Below are 22519 nucleotides of genomic sequence, written 5' to 3'. Positions count from 1 at the left end.
TTTTCCCCCCCCCCCCCCCCCCCCCCCTTCCCCCCCCCCCCCCCCCCCCCCCCCCCCGGCTTTTTTCTTTTTGGCCAAGCTTTGTTTGGATTGAGGCATGTACGGTCCCCTCCCCCCGGAAAATCTGATCCACCTCTCATGCTTTCACCTCATAACTAGCTGCCTAGAAATGGTTCAGAGTCCCGTTGCATGGGCTGCTATTGTTATTATTTACAAGGTGCTGGCAGTACACTCGGCACCGTGCAACAGATGCGAGGCCCTGTCCAGCCCTTGAGAGCTCAGAGCATACCAACCCCACTCAGGAAACGCAGTAGGGACAAGTCTAGAGGTGTCTCTGAAGCCCCTTTGTAGCATCCGGCTTCAAGAGCGGAGAGGGGTTAGTGGAGACTGAGTTGAATTTTAGAAGGGTTATGAATTTCCTCGGCCTGAACCGACAGGACTCTTTTGTTACTCCTCTGCCCTCAGGAGAAGTTTATGGGTTCTGGTGTGTTTGCAGCGCCATACCTGGAGTTGAAATACTCTGTTTCCAGCCAGATCCTCGCTCAACTTCCATAAATTAAGCTCAGAATAGGACATAAGACGAAGGCAGTCTTCCCGCCCTATATACAAAAAGGGAATCGGAAATTAAGGACAGAGAAGGCAAAATAAATCGCTTTCAGAAATCGGTGTAAGCATGTGTGTAGGTGAAAGCAATCTGAGAGAGCCTCAGACCCGCATCTTAATTCTCCTGATATGGAAACTTTCTTAGCATAAATAAACTTGAGCCACACTGAGGTCTGTTGCTGGATTTGCAGCATGCAGGGAATGTACAGCTATTTAAATAATTATTTCATCGTTTGGAGCTTACATGTAACAAGTTATCTGGCCGCAGATCAAGAGGCGGGTTTTAAAAAAGGTTTTAATTATTACAATGCAAAAATATCTCTATATTTAATCTTAGGACATCCCTTTTTAAAGCATTACGGGGAGGTTTTCAGTGGCACTCAACTCCTAATTGTAGCTTTGAAAATCTGCCCTTAAAATCAAACAGTCCTTCCAAACACGTGCTCTATTCATGTATATTAATTAATCTGTTCCTTCCTGCGCAGTTTTCTCTACTGGAGAAGTAGCTCAGAATGCTGAGGCTTGTGTTGAAGGTGTCAAACAAGTACTTACGAAATCCAGGTGATCATAGTTTTCAAGGGTAATTTGTATTACAATGGTGCCTAGAGACTCTGACTGAGATCAGGGCTCCATTGTGCTAGGCACAGAACAAATAGAATAAGAGGCAATCCCTCCCCAAATTGTTCACTATCTGAAGAGACAAGGCCGACTTGTCTTCTGCCTAGGAGAAGAAAGAAAGGATTGTTATTCCCAGTTAATAGATAGCAAACTCAGGCACAAAGAGTTTAAGTGACTTGCCCAAGGTCATGTGGGGGATTGGTAGCAGAGCTGGGAATTGAAGCCAGCTAGGTTATGTTCTGTAGAGTAGTGGAAGAGAAAACGAAGTACTTCACACGCTACCTTGTTTAGCTGCCTTCTCCTCTCAGAGGCAGGGCTCCTTCTTCCCACCCACTCTTACCGCTGCTGTTACTCAGCCCAGGAGACAGCGTGCAGCTCCCACAGGGTGTTTTACTTTTCATGATGGCTCAGCCTGGCTTTTGGAAAGCACTCAGTACAGACCCCCTGCAAAGCAAACACCACAGTAAATATGTCACAAATCAGAACCAGCCTACGGTGCCTCTGGCTCCAGAGCGCTCCTTGACACAGCGCTAAACTGCAGCTCTCCTAAATGAAGCGAAGTAAACGTGTAGGGTCACTCTATCCATGCAATTTGCGACTCCCACCAAGAAAGCTTGAGTGCATTTTTTTGGAAAACACTCCAGCGTTTCCCTTTGTACTAAAACACTGAAAAAGTCCCTTTAAAATTCCGTCTCCACACAGTTGCTCCACCTTATAAAATACACTGTGGAGTGATTAATTCTGAATCTGTGCAATATTTTTATGACATCACTGAAAACATTTATTTTATATAGAGCTGAAGGGCAAACAGTCTCTGACCTGCACAGCACATGTTACAATCTGACTGACTCCGTCCTGTGGAAATTCTGCTGTGATGTTTCTATTAAAGCTCAACCAGTAATTAGCTGGAGGTGCCAGGGAAAGCAGATAACAAACCAGGTGTGTGGCTAGAGTCCATTTTCTATGGGTAAAAAGCTACCTGTGTCATCCACCTGTGAAAAGTTATTGTTACTGTTATATCTGCATTGCTGTCAATAGTACCTAGACACCCCAACCGAGATCTAGGCTCCACTGTGCCAGGTGCTGTACAAACACACAGGAAGAGACACCCCCCCCACCCCCCAAAGTTATTGTCTAATTAAATGACAGACAAAGGCTAGAAAAACAAAGTAGTACTGTGCCCATCATACAGGTGGAAAATGCAGGCACAGAGAGATTCAGCAAGCACGTGGGCAATCCCATTTAAGTCAACAGGGTACTGACAAACTTTGAGATACACACACGCTTAAGTGCTTCGCTGGATCAGGCTCTTCTAAATGACTTGCCTGAGGTCACACAGGAATGTTGTGCCACTGGTGGGAATTGAACACAGATCTCCTGAGTCTTAGTCCAGTGCATGGGCATCAAGCGGTGTCTCAGTCCAGTGCATGGGCATCAAGCGGTGTCTCAGTCCAGTGCATGGGCATCAAGCGGATCTTTCTCATTTACCTAGTAAATGGTTGCACTGGATGAACAATAAGTACTGGATAAGTATGCACCAGTGGTGACTTTTGTAAGCCGGACTTTTCACCCGTGAGAATGGCATGAAATCCTGCGGGGGTTCTTTCTAAACAGATTCTAGTTAATCCCTTTAGAGCCCATTCAAATGAGTTAGTTAAGATACGTAACACTAATGTTAAGGGCAAACCTACTAAGCACTCACCCTAAGTGTCTAGATGTGCTCTGTTGTCACACCATGTATACTAATATATTGAGATTCAGTTAGACCACTGAATTTGCAGTGTTAGCCATAACCCTGCATTTCCTTTCTGTTTGTGGATTTAAATTAGATAACTAGCGGTCTGTTCTCTCCTAGCTGGGCATGTCTAATCTCCATTAACATTTATGGGACGTAACCACACACACCAGCAAAGGAAAATAGACTCCTGATTGTAGTTTTTGTCTCTCATTTCCCTGTCATTTTATTTTTACTGTGATTTGTTTAAATGTTTCCCTGGCCCCAATATCAGTCGTAATCTGTGAGGCAATCTGAATTGCTATGGTGCCTTCACTGAGATTAGACAAAGGGTAGGTCTACACTTACCTCCGGGTCCGGCGGTAAGCAATCGATCTTCTGGGATCAATTTATCGCGTCTTGTCTAGATGCGATAAATCGATCCCAGATCAATCCCGGAAGTGCTCGCCGTCGACGCCGGTACTCGGCGAGAGGAGTACACGGCATCGACGGGGGAGCCTGCCTGCCGCGTCTGGACCCTCGGTAAGTTCGAACTAAGGTACTTTGAATTCAGCTACGTTATTAACGTAGCTGAATTTGAGTACCTTAGTTCGAAGTGGGGGGTTAGTGTGGACCAGGCCTAATCTGTCTAAATGTAATAGAAACAGACTCGGAAGGAGGCGGGAGGAGAAATGCATTAGTTTTCCAGTGCAGCTTGGAGCCAGCCTGGTCTCAGTGGAATTCTATGAGAAAGGCAGAGAGCAGCGTCCTACTGAGATCAGATGGGCAACTTTACAGAAACTCTACTCCCAAGAGAGGTTTATAAGAGAACCTAACTGGCAGGCCCAACATTTGACCTCCAAAAGAGTGTGCGGCAACATTCTTAAATTCCCAGCTGTGCCATCTTTCTAGCCTCTCTGCTGGATTCACTCTTGTGAACAGACAGGGTGTTGAAATATTAAAACATTTGTGCTTTGGAGTTCTTTGGAGAGCAAGGAACTCTTCATTTTCAGTTATTTGTTGGCCAACAATTATGGAGCCACTAGGGGGAGTATATCGGCATCTTCGCATTCTCACAGCTGCAGTTCCAGTAAACTCAGCATTCTGAGTTGCTCTGCGATGGGTCACCCAGCTTAGAAGCTGAGAGGTTAAGACATTTGCGGCTCACTCTTTGAAGGGCAGCTACTTTTTCCTAGCCTATCATATTCAGTTTCCTTTGGCCAGCCAACTTTGGGAATCTCCACTAAGTGGAAGTTTCCAACATCACAAAATTAGCAACAGTAGATTCTACCATCATAAAAAGGTTTACACCAAAGCTTCTGTCTCATTCATTAAACTGGCAGGATGCGGGTGTTCTGGCGTTGGTGATCCTTATCTCATGAGAACGAGCTGATCCTGCCAGAGATTAAGCACAACCTGGAAGGCGTTCAGTCCCTTATAGAATTGAACTTGAGCCCAATAGTTGTCTTGTTGCTATTGTCTTGTTAATTCCAATGGGTGTTTCATAACCTTGTCAAAGATGATGCAAAGTATTGTGCATACTTAGCGGCCAAATTATCAATAAAAGCTTCTCTCTGCTGATTCCAAACAATGGTTTTAGCAAAACACCAGTTGGTCTAATAGCCCCCTTTAAGAAGTCCTGGCAAACAAAATTTCACAGTCAAATAACAGTCTCTTTGTTTGCAGACAACTTGGGGAGGTATCAGAGGTTAGGGCACATTGAATGATGACATTGTTGGAGTGCTCAAAAGGACAAACAAATTTTAACCAGAAAACCAGCTCGATGTAGGTTAACAACAGAGTCAACTCCTGCCCTCATTTGACATAGGTGGAAATCCGGAGTAACTACTGTGAAGTCAGTGGGATTCCCTGGGGTGTCAATCAGGGCAGAATTGGGTTCAACGGGTATAGGCAGGTGTCCGCTGGAGTTTTTTATATCACGAAACACCTAGAGACCCCAATTAGGTTCTTGTAAAAACTGAACAACCAGGTGTAAAAGGCAGTCTCTGCCCAAAAGAATTTCCAGTCTAGGGTTACGGCGCAATGCAGACTGGAGTCAGAGACAGACAAATGGGCGTTCGCGGAGTAAACACGGTGGCCGTCAAATGAATGCATTATGCATAAAAGAAGGCTGCAGTGTCTAACAAAGCTCCAGTTCTGGAATTAAAGTGGAAATTCCAGTTGAGCTTTATAGCAACTCATGTAGCAACTCTGACCACCTGTAAACGGAGAGGGAGAGAATTACCATCTCTGCTCCCCTCAAGTATGTTCTGCAAACTATAGCTTCACGCGTAAGAGGAGGAGAGAGGGATGTGAGACCATCACAATAGAAGTCATGCTGGCATTGAAGCACAGGGCCTTTTACAACGGGAAAACCTTCTTAAAAAGGTCATCTCCCTGTGCCAAGTCAGCCATATTTGGCAAGACGAGACCACTGTCATAGGAATCTCAGCAAATAGTGTCTCGCCCCATTGGAGCAGCTCTGTTCCCAGCCTTTCATGGCAGCTGGCAAGCCCATCTGCCTCTCTGCATCGGACAAAGAGTCCGAAGCGAGGGGGTGGAGAGAGTCTGTCAGTGTACGGAGTGGAGCGGCAGTGGCAGGAACACTGAATTGGCGGGCTCTTTGCCTTCAATCTGTTTCCCTTTCTTCCTCCAGGTGAGGAGGGGATTTGAAGCTGAAAGCCCTGCTTGCAGTTCAGACATACTTGCAAAACCCAGGGGCCCAAACTAGCCTCTCCCTTTTCTTTGTTGCTGCAAAGGTAGATGAAAGATCAAAAAGCCCACTGATGTCCCCGGAAGCTGGGGAGCTCCGTGCGGCCAATGCTGAGCACTGTTGAAAATCCCACTCCTCGGGAATTGTTTTCTCTTCCCCTCCCGCCCCCACTGAGGATGCGGATGTTCTTGGCAAGGCTGTGGATGAAAAGCCAGACTGTTGTACCATCCAGTACATACCTAAGTAGCAAACTGCTCCCAATTCCATGTAGCTGTCACTGTCTTTTTCACTGGCAGGGAGACCTCTCCCAGCTCTTCATCCACCCCCTTCCCTTCCAGCCCCAGAAAATGGAACTTTTCTTTCAAGTCACTAGGGCAACAGCACTTAGCAGACTTGTTGCAACTTCAAAATATAGAGAGAGATACCCTTGCATTTCCCAATCAAACAGGCGAAGCCTGAGATTCTCCTTCTGACAAGGACAATATCAAGGTGTATTAACGCTGATTAGTACACTCTGCGCTCTCTTTTGTTTTCCATTCCTTCATTCCCCTGGAAGTTTGGCCTGCAGTCCGTGTGTATAGTGAGATGCTCTTGCCTTGCGTGAGCACATGTTAGTTTGCTGTAGTTGGATCTCTGGTGGTAAACACTAGGCTGACTTTTATTTTAAACAAAAGCACAGAAGCATATGCTTTGCAAAACAAAACGAGACCTGAAATGGACCCTTGGAACCCGATATTGCTGCAAGAAAAGAATTGTGCATCAAACAGTTGTGCTTCCCTGACCCGTCAGCCATCCTTCCAAACCCAGGACGCTGTGTTCTAGGAGATGGAATCCTGTTTGTTTTGTGGAGAGTCGTAAAATCCAGCGCTGGCCACTTGGAGGGCTCTGCGGACCCTTTCTCTAATGTGTGTGCTCCCTTGTTTGCTCACACATTCTCAACTGTTGCTCTCCTCTGAACAGCGTTCATCTTTCTCATCTGCAAATCAGTTGTTGGGAGAAAAACCGGAATTAGTTCCCAAAATGATGCATTGAAATGACAACTGGCCCCTTCCTCATGCAAATCTAAGCGTTTCAACAGCTTTCTTTCCGGTTGAAAACTCCTCCACTGCGAAGCAGGCAGACAAAGGGAGCAGCAGAAGGATTCTGCAAGTGGGCTGTCTTTTCTGGCTGCATGCAAAATAGATCGGGGGGGGGGGGTTCCCTGTTTGCAGAATGACTGGTGTAGAAACCCTGATTATCCCACTGAGTACCCCAAAGACTGCGGCTTCACTAATGTGGCATGGCGGATGAGGAGGTTACACCCAGCACACTGCATTAATAATTTCCAGTCAAATCTCTCACCCAGACAGTATTGGCATAGTGGCTGTTTTCAGTGCGCTGGGTGTCCGAGCTGTTTGTGACAAGAAACGTATCCTGAAATCATTAGAAAATGGTCATGATTTACCGTGCACCAAGCTGCACAGCTGAGTGTCAGAATCATGAGCGGCTTGGCAGGCGCTTTGCTTGTCTCTGAATTACAAGGTTCCTTGCCTTTCTCTCCCAGCCTTGTTTACGTTCAGCTATTTCCAGTGGTTATATAACTGTTCCCGTTTAGTTCTGCAAAACCCAAGGTCAAAGTGGAGTGAAGCTGCGCTATAAACAAGTCACTGGCAGTGCTGCTCCTCTTTCTCTTAAGTTCCTTTCAATTCCTGGGGTGGAATTTAAGATCAAGCCCATTTCATGGGCTGTGGGTTCTTAGGAAAGTGCCTATCTAGCACTATAGAGACAGCCAGAATCCAACAGCTTCAGGGGGCACTTGGGGGAGGGAAGGTTAGAAGTGAAAGACGCTGTCCTGTTCTGTTCTGCCTGCGGAAGCTGCAGTTAAACAAAGCTAATCAGGATACGCTGATTTTGGAAACGTACATTCAGCGTTACACATTTAACACGCTTCAGACCTCAGTTACTATGCCCCACAGAGGACTTGCTTTCTATGCCTTGTGGTGAGTGTAAGGAAATGGAGTGGTAGTGAATTGCTGTATTCACAAGTGGTATAATAAACTAATCAAGCATTATTTAAACCTCCTTTCTGCCCAGTTCAGCAAAGCATCAAGCATGGGCTTAACACCAATTCCTGTCAATGAGACAGCACGAGGGTGGGATTTAAGTTGGTGTTGTGCAAAAATGTTCACAGTGAAACCGTAAAACCATTGCAAAACCTACCTTGTGTCTTGTGCGTCGTCACAAGCTTCACAAAGCTTTTAGGGAAACTTGAGCCTGGTCTAGAGTGACCTCCAGACGACGTATGCATTCATCTAAAGTCTGGTTTTCCATTGCTTTAGCATGGAAACGGGTCATTGCTACTCGTTTTGACTGAAGCTCTGCCTACATCTGAGACATTTGAACCAGTGTAACTGCATATGGCTATCCGCCGTATCCAATAATGGTGTCACGGCATCTCATGTGTTTTCTGGTGGCCACACAGTCCGATCTGTGAGGAGCAAGGTCGCGAACAGATGTCACGTAGGAAGGTAGAGCCTCTCATGGAAGACTTGGCATGACACTTGGCCCTTCTTTCATTGTTTTGTGCATCTGTCTTTCTCCAAGTGTTTACAGCTTCCATCGATAGTTGCTCCCCAGTCAGGTCTGTCCTTGGCTGGGTCCTCAAAGTTACCAATATGCAGCATGAGTTGAGATTCTCCTTGAAGCATTTACATTAACCGCTCTTTCTGTGCTTTCTAGTGTAACTAGCATCTGCAAACCCTTAATGTAGATTCACTGCACTGACATCAAACGGGTTTGTGCCAATGCAGCTTACTCTGATGTTACGCAAGGATGCTGTTACCCTTGACATTTGTGCAGTGTATCTACATTAGGGGAGTGTACTCCTGTAACTATAAAGTTGTTGACTGGAAATAGTGTCGCTTAAGATCAGTTGTTGTCAATGAGACAGCAGGAGATTGGGTGACCAGATGTCCCGATTTTATAGGGACCGTCCCGATATTTGGGGCTTTTTTTTATATAGGCTCCTGTTACCTCCCACCCCCGTCCTGATTTTTCACACTTGCTGTCTGGTCAGCCTAGCAGGAGGGGGGCCAGATTTCTCGAATGTAGATGGGGTCAGTCTTGCTTTGAGGCTTTAGTGTTGTTTGCCATTGAAGTCACTGGAGGCTCAGTTTGGTCCTTGGTTAGAATTTCATGGTGTCTTGATGAGACAGGTGTTTTCATTCAACAATTCGACCTGAATCAGCAAAACAAGATGCTTGGCCTTTCGCACTGTGCCACGCTCTGGTAGCACCAGGGAGCCATCTACCTTCAGCCAAGTCACACGGCAGTAGGCTTGGCAAGGCTACACAGTTGTTCCGGCTCCTCACATTAAGGCTTTGAAGAGTCATCAGGAGATGGTGATTTAATCCCAATCAAGAGGGACATTTCAGAAGGTCCTGCAGAGGTGAGGGGGAAAGGGAAACTATATTCGTACAATAAACACATGCTCCAGCCATGGGCTAGAGTAAGTTTTCCGCTCCCCTGGATAGTCTGGTGAAACAGATTCTCAAATTTCTTTAATAGAAAAATATCCTTTGCATGGCAGGGTCCCTCTCTCTTTCTTCCAGGGTAACATTTCACTTGATCGAATTATGAACTGTGTTCCCAGACAAAACACATCATTAAGCTGGAGCTAAAGGGGCTGTACATGAATATCAGTAATTTAAATGGATCGCCCCAGATTTTGTAGTTGTAATTAAAAAACAAATGTCCGAAAAAAGAGAAAATGGAAAGTTAATGGTACATTCATCTATATTATGGAAACACCACACTACTTAAATATTACTCATTCCTCCATGGAGGGTCAATACACATCTGAGACCATAATCGCGACTAACTAATATGAAACCCCGCTACCGCTGGATACCCCGGGACCTGAGAACATCGCAAACCCTGCAGACGTGTATTACATGTGGTGCTGCTGACACCTGGAACCTAGGCCATTGTGGTTTATAAGGCAAAGCATAGATAGCCTAGCTGCAAAGTCACATTAGTTGTAAGAGCACCACAGCAACAAGGAGCCCAGTCCTTGTGCACAGTAAAGAGTTAAAATGAGTGACACCTGGTTAGAACCCACTTATTGGCACTTGCTTGATCAAGCAGGAGATATAACACTTAAGCAGAACAGTTATTACCATTCATTATCGTTCAAGTAAAGCCATTATCCTGCAAAAAGGCTTTTGCATGTGCCTAACTCCATGCACTGTGACTAATATCTTAGGAGATGTCCCATTAAAGCACCTTTTGGCCCAAAACACTTTACAAATGAGATAGATATGATGCCCTTAACTGCAGCTGCCCCTGGTGAGGTGGGTACCTTCAGCCAGCAGGCAGGATGCGGTGTGAGACTGGGTGCAGGAAAAGGTTGGTACAGGACACCAGTGCAAATCCGTTGCGTGATGGATGCATGATGGATTTTCTAATGCATGATGGATTTTCTAATGCTTGGACAGAGCAATCAAGACATTTGAGCCAACCTATTGCCTAGGTATAAACCTAGCTTCATGGAGACTTTTAGAAATCTTAGCCCTATTGAAGTCAATGGCAAATTGACATCAGTGGGGACAGGATTTCAGCCCTGGTGCTTGGATCACTAAGTCATCTCCTCAACCTCAAAGCGCCACTTGCATTTGGGGTGCTTTAGGAATTCCCCAGCCTGTGGTTGTGAATAGCCTAGAACATATGTCCTTGCCTTGCTCACTTTAAGAGCTCCACAGCATTCCTAATATCTGCATCAGTGCCATTGATTAATGAGCTAATTTCCCCCTTCAGCAATCTCAGACCAGTGAAACGCTCCACATTGCCAAGGTCAACAAGATTAAAACAAATTTGGAGTTTCTAGGCCAAGTTATTTTTTGACAGATTAGGAGGCAAAAGTTAGGGGAAATCTTCTAAAGTGAAGCCCACCTCATTTTTTTTTGAACCTCTCATATTCCACAAACACCTTCTCCAATTTGCTTCACACTTGATAGGAAAATAATTATGCTGGCAGGAGATCGTCTTGGTGAAGTTTCAAGTAGATTTGGTTTAGTTTTTGCAAAGTTATTTCGAGTCAAGTTAAGCCAGATAATGAAAAGCTGTCTTCCCCCTTCGCTATGGTGGGCCTAACCTCTCTCCACGGGTATGGTCAGAGTAGCGGTATGACGATGTGCAGCTGCTGGACACCTGACTGACTTCCTGTTTGCATTGGAGTGTCTTCCCTCTGGGAACAGCGTTGGGGGCTTCTCAGAGTGTGTGCTGTAGTGTACCCTGGGATTGTTTCGTGGTGATTATGTGCTCCAGCCATGAGCTAGAGTAATTTTTCCACTCCCCTGGATAGTCTGGTGAAACAGATTCTCAAATTACGATAGATGTTCTCAGAACTGGGTTCGTGTTATAACCAATATTTTCCCCACTCTTCTAAATCTTGGTGTTTGTTTAATAACGAGGCTCTGTGGGTGAAGAGCCCCTAAATTCCATGGATCTAAGAAGTGCTGCTTAAACCCCACTATTGGATAACGCTGAATCACTTGCCCTGTATTCTGAAATTATTTCTCTATGTGACTTCCAGTTCTCAAGAAAAATAGCTCAGTGTGTGTTGTGAGTGGGGAGAGTCTGGAATTGTCTGAGCACAATTAAAGATCTAGGCCCAGATCCATTGAAATCATTGGAGGTTGGGAGGCTAAATACCTTTGTGGATCTGAGCGGTAGAGCCTGGATCTCAGCTCTGTCACACCCAGTTTTATATCTCCATTGATGTCAATGGGGACACACTCCCATAATGGTTACACACTCCGTGTAATGAATGGAGACTCAGGCTCGTGTTTTCTCAACTGCACCTTAGTCAGTGAACACAATTTATATTAAAATGTACTAGGAATCCAACTGGGAGAGAGACAATTCTGGAGCTAGCAGGAGCCAGTCTGGCTCCTGGCATAAATCAGAGCAGCCCAGAGGCTGCCCATGGCCCCAAGGCATTGTTCTGGCAGCTGGAATTAGCCAGACTGCAGAGGCACTCCTGACACACCCTCTTTTCCCAGCCACCTCCCCAACGCCCATCTGCTGCGATAGGGCATGGCTTCGAGCTACGTCAGCTCAACATTAGCTGAGGATTCCCTCCATGCTGAGGAACTGGTTAAACTGGCACCTTGCACCTCTGGGGCCTGTAGCGGGTACTAGGCATCTAACTATCCCAGTACTAGGCCCTGTTCCAACCTGCCACTTTCAAACTGCCAGCTCAAAGGTACGTCGAGGCGATGTCGATAACTGTCACGTATAAACCAAAAGCTTCCACGTCTGTCTTGTTAACCATTAGTTTACTGTTGGTCACTTGTATTGCAGTAATGTCAAAAGGCCTCAAATCATGCAGTAGTTCTGCTGCCCGATAGGTTGCGTCAGGGGAATGGCTGTTAACTACTGTAACTGTGGTTAACTGTAGTGTGTTTGTGACTGTGTCATACACACATTGTCTCAGGGCCAGATTTCCATAGGGAATTAGGCACCTAAAGATGTAGAAGTAGGCACTTTTCTGCATCATTTGATGCTTAAATAGCTTATCTGCTTAACATCTCATGGAGTTTACTTTTGCATTTCTCTAGAGCCTTTATCAGAGAACCTCAAAGCACCTTCAAGACCAACTCCAACCCTCTCTTCCTCCAACTTCCTCGGCCATAGAGGTTCCTACATAGCAGGGAGCAAAGGTCATGAAACAGATGCACAGTGTGTACAACAAGGCATATCACTTGTCCCAAGCTTTTCCTGTGAGGAGATGGGAGGAAGAAAGCATGGGAGAAATTTGGTTGGGGGCGCTCTGGGGGCTTTTAGCTTTTGGAAATTGGTCCTATTTTTAACTGTGTAATTTATATAGAGAGTCTTATCTAGGCCCAGGGTATTGGTGAGTCCATCTGAGAGGAGAGGGCCTTTCTCTTTGGCAGACGTTTAGCTTTTGCTCTAGAACTTTTCTTCCTCCTCCTGATGCCCTTTCTGCAGTTCCTATGGCGATGTGCCTCTTGTCCCTTTCCATCAACAGGCAAGCATTGCATTGCCATCACATGTTCTGTTGCCAAGTAACCGTTGGTCATGTTTATCCTCTGCAGTTCTGTTTGTTTTCACTATTACAGCTGTTGTTACTTGCACCGACACTCTTGGCGAAGCTCCACGGGTTGATGGGTTGCCAGTATACAAGAGTAGGACCACATGGCAGCCAACCAGAAATCCACATCCTATTTATTTTTCTTCTGACCCAATTGCACAATGTGGAAACACATTGCCATCCTCAAGATATGGAGCATGGGAGCATGTAGCCCCTCCCAGCTCAATCTCTAGCCAAGTTTTGAAGGACGTCTGTCTGGACATTCAATTTATGTCTGTCAGTAGCAATCTTATCATACCTCTGATGCTTGTGGCGTCCATGTGATCACCAAACACAAATTTCAACCTAATCATCAATGCCCTAATGACCTGCCCTCTCCTCCTTCGGACATCTTTGAAAAGGGTAACAGCGCTAAAAGCACATAGGAACGTCATTGTCTATATGTTGTACTTCCTTCCACAAACCTGTCTGTCTGACTGTCTTTAGGTGGTAAACTCCTTGAGGGAGGGATTGTGTCTCTCCTGTTTGGAAAGTGCCTAGCAGAGTGTTTCTCAAATGCGGCCCCCATGGCCACGTGTGGCCACCAGGGCTCTTCTTTTGGCCACAGCCTCCTAGGCAGTGATTGTGGGGGCAAAGCAGTGGCCCCTCTCCCGGGGCTGCCAGTAGGGGTTGGGCCCTGTCCCTCTCTGGAGCCAGGGGCGACAGGTTTGTATAATTTTTGGTGGTGCCCAGAACGGGTCCAAGTCCCCAGTTCCCCCCCCGCACACACACACACACATCTGCCTTGTAAACTGATATGTCTTTTAAAATAATGTAAAACTGGACTGGAAACAGTAAATGTTTAACAATTTCCCGATATTGCACAATATCACCATCGTAAGAAAAAAATATTTAACTAAGAATATCAATGTTATTAATACTCTTTTGAATACGGGAACAACCAAACTCTCTTAGATCAATAACCCTCAAAAGCAAAAACCTCTGTCTAATTTGCTATTGTACTCCAACAACGTCAATCTTGATAGCCAAGATTGATGAAAACTCCTTTTCTGATCTTTTAGATTTGCCACATCTTTCTTTTGTATAACTTCAGTTTGCAAGCTGGGGGTCGAACTCAGGCCCTCACTTGATGAATTACCCTTTTGTTCTTTTTCTCTGGGTAACTTTATTAAGAATTTATCCATTATTGATTATTATTATTACACAAAATTAATGGGGTGGGGACGAGGGGTTTGGAGTGTGTGAGGAGGCTCATAGTAGGGCAGAGAGTTGGGGTGCGGGAGGTGAGGGCTGCCAGGTGGGGCCAGGGACAAGGGAGTTCATGGTGCAGGAGGGGGCTCAGGGCTGGGGCAGAGGATTGGGATGCTGGAGTGAGGGCTGTGGGGTGGGGCCGGCGAAGAGGGGTTCATGGTGCAGAAGGGGACTCAGGGCTGGGGCAGAGGGTTGGGGTTGGGTGATGACTCTGGCTGGGGGTGCAGGCTCTGAGGTGGGGTTGGGCCGGGGATGAGGAGTTCAAACTTTGGGGTGCAGCAGGCAGGTTCCCCGGGGGCTGGAGCCAGAGAGGTGGACTCCCCATAGCCCTCTCCCCACCGGCATCAGCGAGCTCCAGGGGAGGGTCCCTCTTCTCCTCCCCCTCCCACCCACACGATGCACACCCGTGCCCATGCTACTGCTTAGGAGGTCCAGACAGGATAAGCCTCAGAGTCGCCTGGTGGGGCAGGTGGTCTGCCATGCCGCTGCACTTTCTCCCCTCCTCCCTGCCGCCAGCACCGCTCCCTTCGCAGGGGGCAGCCACCCGCTCTCCAGGGAGCAGGTGAGGCAGGGACGCTTGGGGGAGGCACGTGGGGGCAGTAGGCGGGGCCAGGGGAGAGACCCGGCCCCGAACATTGGTGGAGCCAGGCCCCTGGGGCCCTGAATTTGCTGGAACATGGGCCCATACAACTCACCACCCCTGTCTGGAGCCACAAATGCCAAAGGAGCAGGCAGCCGATGTGAGTTCCCCACCTTCCCAGGAGCCATGGTGCGTGGGCTTCCAGCTTCCGCCCTGGGGTGGTGGGCGGCAGGCTCTGGCTGTGGGGCTCCATCCCCCAGCTGCCGGGCTTCAAGCTCCGGCTGTAGGCTCACCAATCCCCCGTTGCCTCTGGACCCCGCCACTTCCCACCCACGCCATCCGGGTCTTAAGTTGTCACCCGGCTTGTGCCGGGGCTCAGTAAGTCTGCTGTGGAAAGCGATATTTGTATGTTTATTAATATCACTTTTCACTGCCTCCCACCTAGCTAGTAAGTCTGCTGTGAAACGTGGTGATCAACAAATATACAAATATCAGTTTTCACAGCAGAAGACTTACTAGCTAGCAGCTCTTAAAAAAAGGAATCAAAAAAGCCAAAGAAATAACAAAAAAGACAAGACCTTGCAACGCACTTTATTTTGTTTCTGTTCTGTTTAGGTCCAGTAAAGAATAGAGACTATCGTACATTATTTTTGTCATTGAGTCAGCAAAAAACCCTTACTGAAATAAATTACAATGATTTGGACATGGATATGTGCATATTTGTTTTTCCTAAAGTTAAGTATTTTAGGAAAAATTGTCCGAGAGGCCACCGGCCACACGCTAAGGCCACCAAAAAATTTCTTGTGAGTACCTCTGGCCTAGCACATCATGGGCACTACCTGAAATAAATGATAATCTCTTTAGAATTTCATATCTCCAACATGATAAGAGCCCAGCTGGACAGTGGCAAATGCATTTCCTTTAAACATGTCTTGTTTGGTGGGATTAAGGCTCCTACTATATCTCCTGGATAATGTAAAAACATTGTTCAGCTCTAGATCTACTTCCATGTTGTATTTAACTCTCCCTAGACAGTAATTTTTATTATTATGGATGATGAATTAAAGGAATGGGGTGTTTTTAAAGCATGGGACTGCAAGTCAAGAGAGGTGGGTTCTATTGCTGTTGAGGAAATACACAGGTATTTGAAACTATATAAATGCGAAGTGGTGCTGGTGTTCCTTATTATTAAAAGCCAGTTATTCCTCATTTGAAGCTGTACATCTGTCTTTGTGACATCCTGAAACTGATTGCTATAGAAGGGACTGGTGTGACAGAGTGGGGAACAAGGAGCAGAAGATAACTGCTCAAGCAGCAAAGATCCATTTGCCAGGAAAATATCAATAGTGATGACAGAGGGGGAAATGAGGAAAGGAAAAATGAAAATGGCATTGAGCATAAAGCCGGACTGTTTCTAACCAGACATTATGGGTGGGATTTTCAAAAGTGTGCAGGGTTGGCCTCACTCTGCCCCATTAAAGTCAGTGTGGCCAACCCCAAATGTTCCAAAGTCATGAGTCTCACCCCCCCATCCCATCATGAGGTTGGCTTAAAAAATAAAAATGCACCATGGTTTTATTTGCCTTCTGGTGTTTGAGTCTTTAGGAGTCACATTTTTTAGCTTTTCTCTATAACCATTAGGTCTAGAAATATACTTCATTTAAAATGAAAGCTGAGATTCTCACATAATAACATGACTCCAGGAGCTGGGGCTTGAAGAAAAACACCAAATATTGTAGGACTCATGATAAGAGTTGTCAAAGTTGCAATGGTAACACTCTCATTGGCTTCAGTGGGAGTAGGGTTAAGCCAAAACTGAGCACTTTTGATAATCCTGGTCAATCTTTGAAGTTTTCTGTCAAGTAACAGCTGATTTTCAGGGACCAAATTATGCAGAAAGTCTAGAGTAACATCTTGATTTTGACAGAAATGCTCTAGATTTAAACCATGGTTACTGACAACAGGATTTGGCCTTAATAAAATGAAGTTTGCCAGAAAATGGCTTATGCCAAAGAAGTCAGGCTGTAGATTAAGCAATGGAAAGTTCTACTAAGAAAAACAGAGCAATTTATTTGTGAATTTTTTCAACCAATTTACAAAGTCAGAATGTCTCAGCGATGGCACAAGGAGCATGCCTTTAAATCGTGCTAATGCTGCAGAGATCTTACCAATTAGTTTGCGCAGAAAGGTTATCAAAAAATGCCAGTGTCAACTTTCGACATTTGATTTGGAATAAACTATACTTCAGCTGAAATAGTTTTTGAAATGTGGCATCTAGAGACTGCAACATGAGCATTGGGTACAGCCAGTTACCAAGCAGTGAGCGGATAGTCGGAGCCTCTCCGGCTGGAGAGCAGAGCTCAGAGGAATAGTAAAGGACGTTGGCTGTAATCTAGTTCTCGTCCCAAAGGGGGTGGTGAGCTGACTTGTGCTCTTGTAACAAGCCCTCTACAGCTGCTACAGAGAGTCACTGAACTCCCATCCAGTTGCCATTCTGTACGTCGCCGCTAATATTAGCCTGGCTCCCCCATCCTACAAGAGGAGGCTCTTAGACAGAGAATCTACACAAGGATCCCTGATAATTCCCCCCAAATTCGGCAGTTCCCCAGCGATCAATAGAAAGCGAGGGCCATTCTGCACTGGCAACCCCTGCTTCTGTGTATCAGTCCGGCTCCCCTTAGGGTCCTTAAGAATCCTACCACTGTCTTGGGGGATCTCCATGGCCCTGGATATGTGTCTGCCTGGTTCCATATACCTCCCCACCACAGCCTGGCCAGGCCCCAGGTCCTCCATCAGCCTGGCACACAAAGTGGGCAAGTATACGGTGCCATGGAAATAACTTTTTCCTCTTTCCACACCCACGTGGGGGACAATGTGCACCACTGTAGTGAACTGGCTCGTGCAGGGGTGGCCAACTTGAGCCTGAGAAAGAGCCAGAATTTACCAATGTACATTGCCAAAGAGCCACAGGAATATGTCAGCAGCCCCCCATCAGCTCCCCACAACCTCCACTCCCAGCGCCTCCCACCCACCGGCAGCCCTGCCAATCAGCGCCTCCCCCTCCCTTCCCGTACCTCCCAATCAGCTGTTTCATGGCATCCAAGAGGCTCTGGGGGCGAGGAGCGAGGGCACAGCAGGAGAGGGGGTGGGAAGGGGTGGAGTGGGGGCAGGTCTTGGGGCAGAGCCAGGGGTTGAGCAGCGAACCCCCCCCCCCGGCACATTGGAAAGTTGACACCTGTAGCTCCAGCCCCGGAGTCGGTGCTTGTACAAGGAGCCGCATATTAACTTCTGAAGAGCCCCTGGGTTAGTGTCTGTTTGCACCACTGCCCTGTCCTGAATGACAGAATTGCTCCTCTTTGGGTCACGTAGACCCTATATTGCTAATAGCTAATGGAGAGTGTTTCTGAGCTCAAGTGATGGAGGCCTGTGCTTTTGGAGCAGGGTCTGGCTTCTGTCACTGCTATTACTGTGATATTCTGGTGGCCTTGGCTTTGTGACAGTACATTGCTCTGTCCTTCCAGAAGACCTCTGTCACCAGTGTCCTCTACAGGATGGCACCTGGGTCTGCTCAACGGTTTGTGGCCATGTCTTCGCCTAGTGGCTAAATAATATTACACAAGGTACAGCCCTGACATCTCTGAACGGTGTCTGATCATGTCACTCGTTATTACAGTGGGCTGTCATAGGACAGAAGGCCTGATACTGCTACAGAAGCATGAACGTTGCCAGGGGTAGCACTCAGGGCCAGTGCAACCCATTAGGCGACTTAGGCGGGCGCCTAGGGCGCTAGCATTTGGGGGGCAGCATTTTGGGTCCTTCGGCGGCGTCCGGATCTACAGCCGCCCCGGTCGTTGTCGGCATTTAGGCGGAGGGAGCTGGGGCCGGGGGGGCGCGGGGAGGGCTGCCTGCAGCAAGTAAGGGGGGGGGCATGCAGGGGAACTCCCCGCCCCAGCTCACCTCTGTTCTGCCTCCTCCCCTGAGCACGCCGCCCCGCTCTGCTTCTCTCCCTCCCAGGCTTGCGGCACCAAACAGCTGATTGGCACCGCAAGCCTGGGAGGTGGGAGAAGTGGAGCGGCGACGGCGTGCTTGGGGAGGAGGCGGAGCAGAGGGGAGCTGGGGTGGGGAGCTGCCGCACGGGTCCCCAGGCTGGGGGGAGCGCCTCGGGGCGGGGGGGGGGGCGGTTGCAGGGGGGGCCCCTTGGGGCGGGGGGGGCGAAAGGAGGAAGGAGGCAACTTGCACCACCTTAAAGCAGCCTTCATTACCAAAGCGAGGGTGCTCGGCACTTTCTGAACATCACGCCTCCTTCAGGTGTCTCAAGTGACGCACCCAAAATCACCTCTGTCCAGACCCTCAGCTGTGATTCCAATGGGAGTTAGGTGCCTAAATACCTTTTAAGGCTCTGGGCCTTGGTTGCTTTTGACGATTGGGATCGGTGTTGCCAAGCGAAGTGCAGCCCCTCGCATTGTGCTGTTGCAGTGGAAGAATCACGTTAACTGCCTTTTTTCTCCTCCTCCCCACCAGGACTCTCTGCGGACGGTGGCGCCAAGCGCCAGGAGCACCTCTCTAGATTTTCAATGCCTGATCTGAGCAAAGATTCTGGAATGAACGTTTCGGAGAAGATGAGTAACATAGGGACGCTGAACTCCTCTGTGCAGTTTAGAAGTGCTGAGTCAGTCCGTAGCCTCTTGTCTGTGCAACAGTACCAAGATATGGAGCCTAACCTGCGTGACCTTGCCAATCCGGTCAGTTACAGAGAGATGCCATCGCATGGAAGGATGCATCAGAGTTTTGAGTATGACAGCGGGATTCCAGGGAACAAAATTCCTGGACAGGATAGTTCTAGACTTCCCCCTATGAGCGAGCGCACACGCAGGCGAACTAATCTCCGGGATGACGATCGGCGTTACCGCCCACACAGATCCCGGCGGTCCAGACGCTCCCGTTCAGATAACGCCCTCCATCTGGCCAGTGAACAGTGCTGTCGATTGAAAGAGAGGCCCTCGCTGCGAGCCAGAGAGGACTATGACCAATTTGTGCACCAGAGAAGCTGCAGAGAGACGATGGAACAGGGCCCCCGCAGAGACCTGTATGGTCAGTGTCCAAGGACTGTCTCGGATCTTGCTTTGCAGAACCATCTGGGGGAGAGATGGGGCCCCTATTTTGCCGAATATGACTGGTGTTCTACCTGCTCCTCCTCTTCAGAGTCTGACAATGAAGGGTATTTCCTTGGGGAGCCAATCCCGCAACCTGCCCATCTCCGATACGTTACCAGCGAGGAGCTCCTGCACAAATATGGATCATATGGCATGCCCAAGGCTTCCACGTTGGGTGGCAGAGGACAGTTGCACAGCCGAAAAAGACAAAAGAGCAAAAACTGTATCATATCGTAACAGTGTCGGTGCCTGGGCACGTTCTGAGAATGTAAATTCACTCATAAACTTGCACTGTTTTAGATCTTCAATGCGCTTTTTATTGTAACAAAAAGACCTGAAGACGGGGGATTTGTAAGAAGGTTGTAGATTGGCTTCTATAAGTAGTCACAAATCATTGGCACGGTGAATATATTTTGCACATTTTACTTTGGAAAAAAACAATTCACTTTAGCCTGTAATATTTACCTAGTATTTTTGCTCTTCTTCCTAAATACTGCCACTTCTTTAAGCCCAGTTTGTCCATATGTTTTAGTTACCACTGTTCACTATAATCAACAGCTTGTGTTCTCCTAATCCGCTTTGGTTTTCATTACCCATATTGGTAAGTAATTTGTCTCTCAGTCAGTGCTGGAGTCTAAGTTATTTCCATGATCGTTGTAAATGCAATGTAAATGAGAGTTTGGAGAAAATATTTTTGTATTTTGTAATATCAGAGGAATTTCTATATCTTAGGAGTCACTGGGAAACTGCATGCACATTCATAAATGTTTTCAGCCAGAGCTAAACAAATGGTACTTCAGAATTCCTTCTAATTTTGCCATCAAATGTATTAAGTATATCAGTGAAATCTTGGGGGGGAGGGGTTAAGTCTTTTCATTCCTGGTAAATCAAAAGAACATTTTATGCTTTGTTCAGTCTTAAAGAGGCCTAGAAGGCGTTTTGGAGTCTGCTCACACCTTCGATTTTCAGTTACTCTATCAGCGACATATAGGAGTCTTTACAATTGCAAAAGTGACTTTTTTGTCAAATAGAATAGACCCAACGACCAAATGTCTGCAAAGTTTTAACAACCAAAGTTGGGGAAGGAATGTTCCATCTCTGGAGAGAATGCTGATGTGACTAAATTTTGAACAATTATTTGGAGTAAATAAAAATGTAAATGGTGCAATTGTGTGATGTCAGCATGACATTGTTTTGAGTATAGAATTGTCTTATGGTGCTCTAGTTTCCTGGATTATGTTAACTGCTGCTCATTACCAAAAGGAATCTTCAACACCGCCTGCTACATAGATCATAATAAAATGAATACAAACTAATCACATTGGGCTTAATTCCAGCATGGAGCTCTCCCCCCCCACACTCCCTTGGAGGTCAATAGGAGTTTGGAGTGTGTAGTCCCAGGGTGGGATTGAGCCTGTTATTTGGCGCTAGAATCAATCTACAAAAGCATCAACATGGTAGAGTGTTATATAAATAGGACTCAAATGTATTGTGCTATGGTGGATGTGAGTTTTTCTCTGTATGCTTTAAACCATTTGGGTCCTGAACATCAAGGTGTGTCTCATCCTGTTCCCAGATGGGACAATGAAGAGGGCAGATTTTCTGTAGGGCTGTAATGTGGGTGCAATTTCTTTCACAGCAGGTCAGGGTGTTGCCAGCTCACAACAGCTTTTGTACTGTATTGTGGAGGGTTTGGGGACTCGATCAATCTCCCATTGGAGTTGATGGTAAAATTCCCATTGACGTCAGTGGCAGAAGGAGCCGAGGTACAAAGGTATTTAGGTGCCTAAAGATGCAGTAAAGCGGCTAGTGGGATTTTCAAAAGCTCCTAAGCAGGTTAGGCACCACTAAAAGTCAATGGGAGTTAGACACCTAGAGGGGTTTACAAAAGCACCTGTCTGCATAGTTAGGCACTGAAAGACCTGTATGCACCTGACCCATTCCTGCAGTTAGAGCCACAAAGGCAGATTCCATTGCAGGATTGGGACCTAACGTAATGTGTTTTGTAACTGGGAACAAACTATTGCCTGTCAAAAGCAGCGAATGTGGGAAATCTTGAAGATGGAGGTCTCTATACCACAGACTATTGCTAGGAAATTTTTGTTGTTTGTAAGGAGAATGTGATGATGATTATTTTTTAAAAAAAAAAAGAGACAAGACTAAGTATTAAAACAACAAATGTTTTTCCAGCTGGAATAAATGGAAATATTGATCCAAAGGGGGAAAAGACCAATGTGTGTGTATGTGTTTTTTTTTAAAGAATGTCTATAACTTGTGAAGTTGAGTCATTTTTTTAATTTATTTTCAGTCTGTTCTATAATTAAAGCACAAAAACTAACTAAATCCCCTAGATCAGTGTTTCTCAGCCTTTTTGATACCAGGGACCTGCTTGCCGCCTTCCTAAACTCTGTCAGAGAGATCTCAGGAACCGGCGCCGGTCCATAGACCAGTTGTTGAGAAATAGCACCCTATATGATTTGATTTTGATGGTTTGTTGAGAAATCAGCATATAGGAGCTCCTTGGCCATCTGCTGTGTTAATGTGACCACGATTCATTAGTTTTACACATATATGGCCATATCCTCAACTGATGAAAATTGGCATAGCTCTCTTGGTATCTAGAGTGACACCAGTTTTCATCAGGTGAGGCTCTGACCTGTAATTTATAAATCATTTTTCTTACCAAGAATCCAAGCTTTTTAGATAGTATCCAGAAGAGTTCTGTTAAGTAGGGTCAGTTTACTTCTCTCAATGACCAATATGACATTAATCACAGGGTACTTTATATAATTTG

General features: G+C 46.5%; 1 protein-coding gene across 2 annotated transcripts in view; it reads left to right on the top strand.

The window, feature by feature from the left end:
- Positions 1–21863, top strand: part of PRICKLE2 (prickle planar cell polarity protein 2) — a 106968-nt gene extending 85105 nt beyond the window's left edge. For both annotated transcript variants that reach the window (XM_034775584.1, XM_034775583.1), the window contains exon 8: positions 19094–21863. In XM_034775584.1, the coding sequence (XP_034631475.1) occupies positions 19094–19962 (869 nt within the window). In that variant the 3' untranslated portion in view covers positions 19963–21863. The remainder of the gene's footprint in view (positions 1–19093) is intronic.
- Positions 21864–22519: the final 656 nt, after the last annotated feature.

The sequence above is a fragment of the Trachemys scripta genome, chromosome 7 (assembly GCF_013100865.1).
Source record: "Trachemys scripta elegans isolate TJP31775 chromosome 7, CAS_Tse_1.0, whole genome shotgun sequence".
In the NCBI taxonomy this organism is placed as follows: domain Eukaryota; kingdom Metazoa; phylum Chordata; order Testudines; family Emydidae; genus Trachemys; species Trachemys scripta.
Note: the sequence above shows the minus strand (reverse complement) of the source record. Positions and strands in the feature narration are given on the sequence as shown.